The sequence below is a fragment of the Siniperca chuatsi genome, linkage group LG12 (assembly GCF_020085105.1).
Source record: "Siniperca chuatsi isolate FFG_IHB_CAS linkage group LG12, ASM2008510v1, whole genome shotgun sequence".
Classification (NCBI taxonomy): Eukaryota; Metazoa; Chordata; class Actinopteri; order Centrarchiformes; family Sinipercidae; genus Siniperca; species Siniperca chuatsi.
In genome coordinates this window covers 11,140,413-11,153,553 of record NC_058053.1, presented here as the reverse complement: position 1 = coordinate 11,153,553, position 13,141 = coordinate 11,140,413, and the positions used below count along the sequence as shown (strand labels likewise).

The 13,141-nt window shown below is 42.1% G+C and overlaps 1 protein-coding gene across 3 annotated transcripts; it reads right to left on the bottom strand.

Moving 5' to 3' along the window:
- Nucleotides 1–664: 664 nt before the first annotated feature.
- Nucleotides 665–13,094, bottom strand: heg1 (heart development protein with EGF-like domains 1). 3 transcript variants are annotated; one of them, XM_044216919.1, is made up of 14 exons: nt 12,596–13,090; nt 7,019–8,027; nt 6,116–6,615; nt 5,427–5,537; nt 5,123–5,245; nt 4,864–4,967; nt 4,698–4,753; nt 4,372–4,532; nt 3,801–3,935; nt 3,405–3,447; nt 3,265–3,302; nt 3,021–3,108; nt 2,629–2,806; nt 665–2,454 (listed from the first exon to the last, which is right to left on the bottom strand). In XM_044216919.1, exons 1-14 carry the CDS (start codon nt 12,873–12,875, stop codon nt 2,311–2,313), a joined length of 2,970 nt encoding a protein of 989 aa, XP_044072854.1. In that variant the 5' UTR covers nt 12,876–13,090; the 3' UTR covers nt 665–2,310. The 3 variants fall into 3 exon arrangements, with proteins under 3 accessions (XP_044072854.1, XP_044072855.1, XP_044072856.1); XM_044216920.1 differs by lacking the exons at nt 665–2,454; nt 3,021–3,108 and having other exon boundaries at nt 2,669–2,806; nt 12,596–13,093; XM_044216921.1 differs by lacking the exons at nt 665–2,454; nt 2,629–2,806; nt 3,021–3,108; nt 3,265–3,302 and adding an exon at nt 3,569–3,628 and having other exon boundaries at nt 3,427–3,447; nt 12,596–13,094.
- Nucleotides 13,095–13,141: the final 47 nt, after the last annotated feature.

Sequence of the window (13,141 nt, the reverse complement as noted above, 5' to 3'; positions counted from 1 at the left end):
GCCATCTTAACAGCTATGGAGGCTTTAACTAACTATCCTAACCTGTACTCCTCACTTCAGTGCATTTTCATTTAATTTCAAAGTGACAATGTTGTAAAATAAAATCTTTACTCAGGATCCACTTATTAGCTTTTTCTGTAGCTTTCAACTGCATGGTCTTCATTACTATGCATCCTCATAATGTCTTAAATGATAACTTATGGTAGGTGGTGTGACCACCTAAGTATGCTATCAACATTTCATACTTTTGATGACAACTCAGCAATCTCCATGACAACTATATCCACTGATGAAAAACTTGAGATGTGATTGAAAGTTCTGGAAAAAGCAAAAAAGTGGCCATAAGTTTTTTTTTTTTTTGCTAACTAGTTTCCAGGATCAAGAATAAACTCACTGAAACTCATTAAGCTCATTTGTTCTAATTATGAAATAGTTTTATCATAATAATCTAAAGTATATTTTGATTGTTTGTACTGTTCTTGTTGCTCTGTGTGATACTAAAAAATCTTTTAAATGTGCAATACCATTTCTTCAATATATTTAATTTAGTTTGAACAATTTTAAACTATACACATTCAAGCTCAAACTGTTAAATAATACAAATTACAAAATAAAAAAACGGATTGGAAAAATCTTGAAATAATTTCCATCAGAGAATAAAAACTGCTGTGCACATTTTTTATTTAAATAAGCACATCTGACTAAAACGCCAGAATCAACCGATCATATAAACACAAAGAAAGAAAATAGTCACAAAAAAATAATACTCCATGTCAGAAACGAATTATGATACACCTTTACATTCAAACACTCAACAGATAATTAATCCTCACACACATACACACACCTCACAACTACCAATACTTAAGACACCCACTCTCTCTCAAACACACACACACACACACACAAACACACACTTAAAGCCACAGGTCTATCCCTCTTACATCTGTCAGTGTGTATGTATGAGATGTCCATCATGCTACATGTCAAGGACTTGGACATACAGGGAATAAATAAACGTTGGCATCAGGATTCAAAGTCATTCCTCAGTTTCTATTAGCATAAAACCGAACTTTGTGTGCATCCTTCAGTGGTTTGTTATTGTCTTGTTCCATCAATAGTTTATTCTCAGGCTATTATCTAAGAAGAAACTGATTATTTTCAAATCACAGCAGTGGCACGCACATATTCCTATGTGAGCACTTAAAGGACCATATCAATGTTTTTGTATGTTCTAGTCTATTTGCTACACATCACATACACTTTACATTACTACTGTTTTTTATTTAATTTCAATGTGTTTTTCCCACATTCCTGGCGGTCAATAATTCACATTCATTTCTGTGAGCACAGTGAGTGAACATCATATCTGCTTTTATTCATCATTGTGCAATAATGCAGTGCAGAGTTTTCAAGCAAATCTGTGCTGCATTACCAGGTAGCAACAATATTACTCTGACAACAGGAAAGGCAGATATGATGTTTACTGTCATGGATCAACTACCTCAAGCACGTTTCAAGTGTCTGCAAATTGTTTTCCATCATACAGTGACGTAAATGAGAATCAACACCACAGCAGCAATGCAATGTGTGAGCTGAAGTAAATAAGCTAAAACATACAAAAACACTGAAATGGTCATACAGGAACAGTCTCAGGAAACATTTTACTTGCAAAAATGTGCATTTCCATTATATGCACACACACACACACACACACACATATATACACCCACATTTATATAGTTAGTGTGCAGCCCTAGCCTGACACTGCCATACCAATTTGCAGTTCATTTTTGATTTCAAAGGGGCGTTATCAAAGGGCGCAGACCAAAATGCCTCTGGACACAATTGGATAGACCTACAACCAATCAGAGCAACGAAAAGTGTGACGTTAGCGTAGTTGGTAAATTAAACTACGACAAACACATCTGACTTATCAACAAAAGCTTTAAATGCAGTTGTTTGTTCTTCTTTTAGAGAAAATATACCGTCCAGTTTGTTTAATACTGACACGATAGCGGATTCAACAGAACATTCCATGTTGTATCTAACCCGTCCCATATTAGATAATTGGCTCGACCAGATCCAGGTGGAAACCTGTCTGAACGGGAGGGGGATCAGACGTATCTGCCAGAGCAAATAAAACATGAGCTCGCAGCTTTGGCTGGTTCCTAGGCTAGTGCAGCCCTGAATGCAGATGTTCAAATGGGCTCTCCAAAACTACCATGACATATCACAATGTCAATATAAGAGATGGTAAGTTTCTGTGTGTGTGTGTGTGTGTGTTTGTGTGTGTTCAAGGTGGGGCAGTTAGAAGTAGTCTCTTCTTCGTGAATCGTCACTGATGAAGGAGGGGTTCCACTGGGCGGGGTAAATGCATGAGTGGCGAGAACCCGGCAGGCCTGTGAACGGGTACAGGCCGTTTCTGTCCAGGTCTGAGTTGCGCAATGCAGGCTGAAGGAAAAGTCACAGGAAGAGAGAAAATGTATAAGATGCATTTAATTAACAGTTTCTTCTTGTCTAATATAGTGATTTATCAGTTAGTATCCAAACCCTTAACTCGAACAATGAAGACAAATGAAGGAGTGGGAGACAAAATGAAAGCTGTATTGTAGTATGTCTCCTTACAGAGTAGTAAATGTCAGTCATCTGCAGCAGGTTCTTGGTGCTGCCGTTCTCTTGCATCTCTATGGTCTCCCTGCCCCACTCCATGGATATGCGGTTACTTTTGGGGAAGTCTGCGTACGGGGACATCTGCAGGTCTCCACTCTTGAAGATGATCTTGTTGATGTCATTCTTGTCTCTCCTTGGATATCAAACATATAAAAAAAAGTTAGACCTTTGCCACAGTTCACCAAACTTATTCACTTCACCAAACCTGAAAGCGAGGGACTGTGTTGTTTTGGTAATTTAGGTGAACTGAATATTCTATGTTTTATAGTCTAGGATCACTCAACTTAGATAATACGGTAAAGCAAGGCAGATTACTGCACTAGTAACAACAATAACAGCAGCCTTACTTGCAACAGGTGACAATGAGAGCGATGATGAGGATGAGGAGCAGAGCGCCCCCAGCAGGTGACACCACGACTACAATTAGCTTGTAAACTGCAACGTCAAATAACAGCACATTCATTGCTAAATTTTAAAAACATACGTAACGATCACATCAGCAAACGTGTGACTTAAGTTCACAAAAAACATCTTCTATTGATATTGAATGTGTTATATTTTGCCTGTTCAGGGATTTTTAGGGCCACTTACAATTTCCACAGTTGAATCCTCCAAATCCAAACATGCACCTGAAAAGCAGAAACAGAATCTGCAGTGAGAACGTGGTCTTAAATCTTTCAGTGTAACTGGATTCATACTGTAAAGAAAAAAAGAAATTAAGTTGAACTTACGGAACACATGTGCCGTTTTCCAGCTTGTAGCCATCCCCACAATCTGAAACAAGAAGTTTTGTTCAGAAAACATCCAATTACACAGTTTGGTATTAGGAGTTGTTTGTCTAATAGTCCGTGTACTTAATTTAAATGAATTTCATGTAAAATCTAGAATAATCTACCTTTTCCTCAGTATTTAGTTTTTGTCAGTAAGGAAAAGCTTACTTCGTTGTCATCTCCACCTAGTTTTTAGGTGTAAACCATAGTGGAACATTTTATTCAATTTTAATCAGGTTAATATGTGGTTTGCATTTTTGTAACTTATATATTTAGACATTCCAAAAACCACATGGACTCAAAGTAAGTAGTTGGATAGTTAGGTGAACTAAGCAGAGACGCACACATTTAGCTTACCTAAGCAGGACTGGTCATCAGGGTTGTGTTTGTAGTATCCTTGAAGACACTGGCAGGAGGCTGTGCCGCTGATGTCTGTGCAGGTGGAGCGCTCTGTATCACACTCAGTCTTCTGGGCCGCACACAGACTTTCCACTGGAACACAGAGTGGACACTATTAGTCATGACTATTGCAACACAGGAATCTGATCATGACTTGGACAACATGAGTAGTCCTACATAAAATTCCTACTGTATATAAGAGCTCATAGTGATCGTATTGTAGTGTTTTATGGTTTTGCACTCTAGTCCTCTTGTATAAGGTTGGATGATGAAGTTTTTGAGCGATGTAATGATGTAACTGTGTGATATTATCTGAAACGCATCACAGTACCTTTCATGAGGGAACTATTTACGGATAAATTGTGCCCTCTAGTGGCTGCAAATATATTCACAGCTACTTTTGGTAGTCTGCCCTCAATCACATTTAAAGTAGGCCAGATAAAAACTGTATTAAATGTGGTTAATATGAGCAAAAAAACCCCAAAAAAACACTATGATGTTCATTATGATTACTGGCTATTATATTTACCGTGATAAGTGAGCTGGTGGTGCAGGACCATCTGGCAATGAGCCAATGAGGAGCTGCAGTTGCTGAGAGACATCTGGATCCTGTTGAAGACCTCCGCACTCGTCACATTAGTGGAAATGGAAAACATGTTGACAGCTGAGATACGAACCCCGTCCTCTTCTCTGTGGGGAAGAGACGTCAATAAAGAGGTCTACACTGGCAAAATGTACATGTTGCATCATTTCGTCTCAAACATACTGCAATCCTGACGCACAAAAGTTCAGCTTTTTTCTCATTTTAGTTTTCCGTATGTTGAAACAAGTAGATTTTCATTTCATTTCACTTACTTCTTGCTCAGCGTCGAGCGGCTGTAACCTCGGAGGACTGACAGAGAAGCATTGAGCTGAGGTGGAGACAGGAAGAGAGCGTGTATCAGATATAATACCCATAAGCCTAATGGAGATTTTGTCAGAAATGAGCAGAGACGATGCAGCGATGTGGACTGCCTCTCACCAGCTGAATGATCTCTCTCTGGATCTCATGCAGGGTGGCGCTCTTGTAGACAACAGGGTCATGTGGCAGTCTGTTAACACTGAAAGTTCCCAGAAAGGTCTTTGCTATGAAGGGGGAAAATATTGTCAGTGAATCAGGCCTTCTGCCTTTGGGAAAACAACTTTGACTAGAGAATTAATACATACTTTATATTTGTATAGTTTTATCATCTGTGACTGAATTATTGTTTTACGGTTATTATGTATTAAAGGGGTTTTACCTCTGGTGCAGGTGCGACCGTCCTCCAGGTCGAAGCCGAGCGGACATTCACAGCTGAAGGATCCCCGCGTGTTCACACACCTGGACCCAACGGGGCAGGGGTCCCTCTCACACTCATTTATATCTGGACACATGCAGGTATTACAACATTACATTTAAATCCATAAATCTGAACACTAATCTTAGCCCTCAGCACTATATGAAAAACATATATTTTCATTTTTATTTGATACTTTTCTGGAGATTTGCATGCATGTTGACAGTGTTGTTATCAAACTGTCAGGAAGAAGAGAGGAGAAGCTCACCCTGGTTACAGGTCGGCCCTGTCCATGCCTGCTGACAGTGGCAGGTGAATAGATGCCCGTCATAGCTCAAACACATCCCTCCGTTCATACAAGGGTTTGACACACAGGGGTCTGTTGGAGTTCAGAAAGGAGAGCAGGCAATTCATCATAAAACACAAGAAATTGAACCTTTAAAAAAGTTAAAAACAGTGCCATCATTTGGCACATAGAGTGGTTTCACACTGACATTCATAATGTCTCATCAATCTCATAATGTGAGATCACATGATCCGGAAGTGTGATGCTGTTGTCTTTTTTGAAGTTCTTGCTCCTATATATATATATATGGCATTATTTTGGATTGTATGCAAAATATGAGCTGTATTTTTGAGTCCAGTCCACCTTTTCACAGCTCTGTAACTACCAAATATAACTTTTAAGCAATAATCTGCAACATTTACATCCTCATAAATGCACTAAACACCAGGTGTGGTACGTCTTTGTCAGATTAAATTCTTTGGCATACATGAACTGATATATTTTTACAAATACAGCTGGTTATAGTAAGTAAAAGAAGGTATTAGCTAGCATGAACAGCAATAGTCACCGCAGCTAACTGAAGAAAAGAGAGTAACAAGACACATTCTTGCTGTGAAAACTGCATGTCAAGGATTGTCACTTAAAATGAAGGAAGAGTGTAAACCACTGACTTGGTGGCGGTGGCGGTGCCTTGGTGGATGATGTCGTCACCACCAGCTCTGTAGCTCCTCTGTCTGTCTGTTTCTCGGTGGTCTGCAGAGCCTCTGTACTCTTGGTTGGGGTGCTGTGGGTGTAGGTTGTGGTGATGTGCTGGCTACGAGCCGTGGTGATTCCCAGAGTGCCTGTGCTTGTTTCTATCTGCAGGGTGGTGACATTTGTGGGGTTAGCCATCCCAGTTGAGGGCCCCTGGGTTTGGCTGGTTGACACACGGTGAGTTGGGTGCGCTGCACTGGTCTGCAGGGCTTGGGTGGAGGCTGTGGTGGAGGGTGTAGTGTACGGGATGTTGGCATCGGTAGGTGACCCTGGAGTAGAACTGCTAGTGGTGCTACTGAACCTGGAGGATGAAGTTGCAGGTAGACGAGGGGTGGTGGTGGTGGTGGTGGTGGTGGTGGTGGTGGAGGTGGTGGAGGAGGCAGTGGCTTTGAAAGTGTCTTCCTCTGTTATCTGTGATCTGTTAAAGAGAAAATAAATCAATCAAGTCTCTTACAGACTCCTGACAAGAACTAAAAAGAGCATTATAGAGATATTTTTATCTTTACAACATTGGCTAATGTCAGGACTGACATGACAACTTCATTGATCACTCAACATACTGAAGTGTTAGCAGGGGGCGCTAGAGCCACTGATGTAAGCTTGTCAACTGCCCAGAAACTTGCTGCATTCCTTTACAGCTTTATAGAGCAGAATTTCTCTGTCAAAATAATGTTTCAATAATACATTCTATAGCAATAATGAGAAATCCTTCTCTGTTCTGATGTGCTTGCGCAACAACAAAATATTTTGCCTTGAACCATTATCCTATTATTTATTTAATCATTAATTAAGCACAAAGTTTAATAAACAAAAACGCGTACCTTTCTGTAACAGTGACAGGTGTGGTGGTGAGGAAGACCTCAGTGACCAGCACTGGAGTGTCCGTCAGAGAGTCGTCCAGTTCAGATGTACTACTGCTGACTGTAGGGGGTGCTGTGGTCAGACCCAAGCTCACGCTTTCCTCTCTGGTCTGGGATGAAACCCCCTCAGTGCCCTCCTGGTTCTGAGTGCTGGAGCTGTGGGCTCCAGTGGAGGACTCAGTGGAGGTTCCAACACTAGAGCCCGACCCCTGGTCTGTCCCTGAGATGTTTGTAGGACCTTCTGCAGGTGAGGTGACAGGAGGTGTGGAGGAAACGGACACTTCAGATTGGTCAGTGCTGGGCTCTGTCACACTGAGAGGTGGTGTCGAGTCGGAGGTCTCCTCTGATGTTGAGGTGTGTTGATGCTGAGTGGCATTAGGTTGTCTGATTAAACCTTGGGTTCCTCTGGGCCCCCCTGTGCTCCCAGTTCCTGAAAACGTCCCTTTGAAGGAGTGGGTCATGTGCGGGTCTGTTGGGTCCCTAGTGTCAGTCCTGGAGGACGGGGCACTGTGGGTGTAGTCCTCAGTCTCTGTAGCCCTAGCGGAAATACCCCAGGTAGAGGGGGGCTGATGGGAGTTGGAGTCCTCTGTAAAGGCAGAGGAGGTGCTGTTGCTGGAAGAGGAGGTGACAGACAGCAGGCTCCTCTCCCCAGCTCGGCTGGTGGTGGAAGTGTAGGTGCTGTCGGTGTGGACGGTTGTGTGGGACATCAAGGCCGAGGCATCTTCAAGTCGGAGTGTGGTGTCTGGGTGAAGTCTGGCCTTCTCTGTCAACATCCAGGAACTAGTCTTCCAGGACACAGCAGGGGAGGAGTCTGGCACCTGGTTTGTGTTAGTAAAGTCCTTCCAGTCCCTGCTGCTGCTGGCCTCAGTGGTGGCTACAACGAGGGTGGAGGCGAGTGGCTCAGTAGACAGACTTATGGCCTCCAGTGACCTGCTGCTTGTTTCTGTGAAGGCTTGTGTCTGCTCAGTGTCTGTGGAAAAAGGAAATAAGATTATCAAGTTATTAAACCCTCAGGTGTTTTCTAAGCAGCTGTGTACTACCTTCTAAACAATATTCACAATCTGGTTGTTTCTCTCTAGCTTTCTCAGCTTACTTTAAATGACAAACTCCACATATTGTAGCTCACTTCCAGCTGTGGCCACCAGAGGGTGCTCACCAGGCTGTGTCTGGCCTGCACAGACTGCAGAAAAGGGGAAGATGCTGTCAGAAGTACTGTTGCTTGGCATTGCAGAGGCAATGATTTTGGGTGGAGAACAACTGGCAGCCGGGCTCGTCTACTCTAACAAAGGCTTGAGGTCCTAAATATGGCGGTGGCTGTCTCCATTGGGAATCAGCCATTTCCTTCCTAAAGCTGAGCGAGCACAAGGCACTGGCAGAAAACTGTCACCATGGATCTGGGTGTGTTTTCATGTTCAGTGTCTGTGGGGAGTTTTTTTTAGCCTGGCTCAAAATTGCTGTTAAGTCATAAAAACCACCCAAACATTATCAGAAGTGAAGTGTCAAAAAAGAATGTTGCTACAGGGATTGTTGTTTTAGATATACTGTATATATTTTTAGCAGTTTGCCTTTGACAGTTGATAACATAGAGAGACAAGAACCATGCATAGAGAGAAAAGGGGATGACAAGCAAACAAGGGTCAGCAGCTGGAATAAACCTAGAGACGTTGCAATTACATGGTGTATGTCTTAGACAACTAGGCCTAGGAACGCCCCAGAAATTGTTTTTAAAACCTTGTCTAATGCCCACTGTCATGTGTAAATATAGCTGCACTGTATCTGTATCAAAACAGTGAATCATTTTTATATCAGTTCATTACTTTAAAGCTGCATACACTGATTTTTTTGGCCACTTAGGCAGTGGAGCAAGCTGTAAACACCACATTGACATATTCACCTTTTAAGTTGATGGCGAACATGTTAGCATACAGTTGGAGTTGTGTTTCTGGCCACCTAATATAAGTTCAATATTTACTCTCATTTTATCTCCATGCTCCATTCTGTTCACTGCAGGGCAGATAGTGTACAGTAAGTTTATCACAGCTTTTTTGCTGAAAACAGCTGCCTGCTGCAGCTGGAAAGAACGCTATGAGAGCGGTGGGAGTGAATCAAAGTTGCGTCAAGTTGCGGGCCGTAAAACCAAAACAATGAGCTGAAAGATGCTAAAATCCACCATAGAGCTGAGGGGAACTGCAGAGGTGATAATTATCTGTGGGTTCATCACTTCGAGGGAGCCTTTTCACATTACAGTCATACGATCCATTGTTTACATAAAAATATTGATGTCTGCAGCATTAAATTACATAACTAGTGAGCACCCAATGGGCTGAATAGAAGTCTTAAAGTCAGCTGGGCACCAGCTCTGTGTGTGTGTGAGGTCTTTCTGTGACCTAGAGGTTTCTTCTCTGCCTATCACTGATGCTGTGCTGTCTGACAGCCTGTTATCTGGCCGGTCTCCAGAAGCCCAGGACTGCAACAACAGCACTCTGAGGATGAGCGTCGGTGCTGGGCAGCATCCTGACAGCCAACACACAGCGACCAGCAGCCACCATCCAAAACCAATGGAGGGGAGAGTTCAATTGCAGAACAGCCTGTGCACTGGGAGTCTGTGAGGAGAAGTGGGTCACTCTTATTTTTCTCTCTCACTTCTTCCTCTGCATGTGTCTCTCTCATTATTTCATTTTCTCTCTCTGGATCCAGTCCGGGCAACGAAACTCAGACTGGAACGTGGTGTTGGCAACAAGTGGCGGACACTCCCACATTCTCTGCTGTTTATCTCTCAGCTCTCAACTGCTAACACGGTTGTCAGTGTCGTCCTCTCACATCTGCTACACTTCTGAAACTGTGTGGTTTGCATATTAATTTAGGCAAATGCAGTACGTTTAGCATATTAATGAGCATGGACGATGGTTTGAGGTAGCAGTGTTGTGAATGTAATGGCTGATATTTTATTGCCAACAGACCAAACAGGTCATTTGTTGCTGTGGACTTTTGCTATACTCAGTGACCAAATGTTGATCTGTGTTTGAGGGTTTGTCACCAGATGACTGTGACCTGGAGACCTGTTTCGGGACAGGAAAGCATGAATCTGGATGAAATCAGGGTGAGGAAAGGGAATCATTTCCACTTTATCATTCTTCAGCGGCAACTTCTCTTTGCCTTTGAGCAAAGCATTTGGCCCTTACATTGTTTCCGTGGAATCGGACTGGGCAGCTCACAGTCTGAATGAATTAAGCATGACTGAAGCCAAGCAAAAATCTCACTGGACAAAAAGACATCACTGTTACATGTGTAAGAAGTAAAGCCTGTGCCTTAAAAAGTTCCCAGATCTTTGTCAGTTTTGTGCATAAAAGCAGTATATTGCGGATTCACTTTGGGTTTAAGTCAGTTAGAAGCCAATGATACAATATGTCATAGTCTGGAATATCACTAAAATTAATAAAATATAGCACCAGAGAGAGAGACATATGTTGTGCAGAGTTTTCATTACAAAACTGATATGTCAAGTAAGTGACGTTCTTTTTATTGTTGTAGATTTAGTGACTTTTCAGGACCACAGTATTTTTTTTACAAGTAGTTTAAGGTTGTATATACTGTATTCTGACGAATTGGCATTAGTAGTAGTACAGCAGTAATAATGGTAATAATATGTTAATAATAATAATTATGATAATAAGAGGAGTATCTGACTGCAGTTGCATTGGAACTATATTAAGATGAGGCAGATTTGAGTAGCAAAACTGTGAACAGGTGGATTGCCCAAATTCAACTGTCTGTCTGTAATAAAGGTCAAGTGCTCTCTGTTCATGAGGTAAAGGTCCCAGGCATTACTGGATGTTTTATGGTATCTTTTTTGGTATCATGCTTGCCAGTGGTTGCATTATGCATCCAGATATTCAGAAATAATATTGTGAACATTCTTCATCCGTACCCTCAGAACTTCAATCTCTCTTTCTTCCCTCTGGCTGCGGTTTAGGTTCAGAAGTATTTTGCTTCCAGCGCAGCAGCACTGTACCTAAACCCTCTATTTGAGGGATAAAATCGTTAACTACAACCTTGTTGGCTCTCTGAAAAAGATACATTTAGCAATTAAAGCCCATGATTCTTCCACAGTTTTCTCTTTAATTGCTTTGAGCCGATACCACAATGGTGTAGGAATGTTTTAAGACATGCTTTCCAGAATCTACCGTTCATATGCGTGACTATGGCTTCTACTTCAAATGACAAAGGTTTTCTTCTTATAGCAGTAAGGGAAACAAAAAAAGCATGATGGTTTTTACATGGATTGAGCTCACCATCAGTGGACTCTGCTGAACTCTACTGTCCCGCATGCTGCGGATGATGTGATAAGATGCTGTAACTCCTGTTATGAGCTGGTGAACAAAAACTTTTTTGTGGTGGCAACAACCCCTCAGCTCACTTGCTAACAGGAAACTAGCAAAGGTGTCAAAAGAAGTGAGGATGCTGATCAGATTTGATATGATCATAATAGGAGTGATGCTTTCATGAGTGGGTGAATGGGTCCAACTTGATAAACTGGTGAACCACATTTATGGTCCAGGTTAACATGTTAACTATGACTGTCTTTCTGTCTTCCTTCACTGGAAAGCTCGGTCAGTTTGAAGTGGTGGGAACATTTCTATTCCAAAAATCAAATCAAACTGTCGAATGGTGGGTTTACCCTCCTCTATATCAGAAGCACAGATGTCAGCATACAGTATGAGCCTTAAAAACACTTTTTATACTGAAGTAGGAACAAATGAGTCAAGAAATCGATTAGTCGATTAACAGAACATTTATTTTCATTCAGTGATTGATTGTTAATTGATTTTTTAAAGCAAAAATGCCACAAATGTACTGGTTCCAGCTTCTGAAATGTAAATATTTTCTGGTTTTCTCAGTCTGCTGTGATACTAAACCGAGTACTTTTTGGGTTTTGAACTGTTTCTGTAGTTTGAATACGCCAACTTGGGCTTTGGGAACTTTGGGCATTTCTCACTATTTCTGACAATTTATAGAGCAAGCGATGAATCAATCGAGAAAATAATAAACATAAATCTATAATGAAAATACCTGTTAGTCACAGCTCTATACTGAAGCAAACAAACCAAAAAGAGCAATGCACTTGCTTCATGACACAGTGTCTGGGATGCATATCAGTTGCATTCAACTTGGCAGAGCAGGACAAGAAATTTCATTTCAGTTAGCTTTTTCATTCATAATTCAGGTAGTCACTCCACAGCAGGACTGCAACAGGACATCTTCGATTTGGATATATAAAGCTGTAATTAAGAGATGATTTCTACCCCACACAAAAAGTTGAGCTATCTCCAATTGTTATCCTAAATGAGCTGTGCTGCTGGATTTCTATTGTATCCTCCAGCTATAGCTCATTTTAATGCGGTGGAAATTAAAAGTAGACATTTAGGCTATAGGGCCTTAACTTTGCAGGAGAGATACATTCGCATACGTTATAATTAACTAACATTTTGTCTAAACAGTTACACTTGTCATTGCAGGCCTCAGTGACAGTGATCTTACCGAAGTTTCCAGCAGCAGCAGTGTCTGTCTCAGCAGCGTGTGTTTGAGCAGTGTGTGTGAGCAGGATGTCCCTCTGTGATGGTGATAAACTCTCGCTGGAGGATGAAGTTGAAGTCGCATTGTTTTCCATGTTTCCATCTGTGAATGAATAATCAAATCCTGCCGTCACCGGATCCGTGCTGTTGTTACTGGGGGTCCCTGCCCCGAGGGGCCCCGGTAGACCCAGCAGGAGGACCGACAGAGACAAACCGAGAACGTGATTCAAAAACCACGTTTCCATGACTTTCAAGACCCCAAAACGGTCGCCGATAGTTTCCGTAAAGTCGAGTAGAGGCCGGGGAGTCTCCAGGGGACACCATGGGAGGAGCGCTTCGGCTATTTGTTAAGTTTTATAAGAATTAAATAAATCCTGGTACGGGTCCGGAGGAGGTCCGCTGCTCGGACGGCGGGGAACGGAAGATAACAGAGCCGAGGCAGCAGCCTGTTATCACAGCGGAGGAGCCCGGGCTCCTCCTCCTCCTGCGCACACGCGCGCACACACACACA

Coding starts and splice junctions, on each gene's coding strand:
- heg1 (XM_044216919.1), bottom strand. CDS start 12,875: ATGGAAACGTGGTTTTTGAATCACGTTCTCGGTTTGTCTCTGTCGGTC. Junction 3,448..3,800: donor TGATGACCAGTCCTGCTTAG/GTAAGCTAAATG, acceptor TTCTTGTTTCAG/ATTGTGGGGATGGCTACAAG. Junction 2,807..3,020: donor CTCATTGTCACCTGTTGCAA/GTAAGGCTGCTG, acceptor TTGATATCCAAG/GAGAGACAAGAATGACATCA.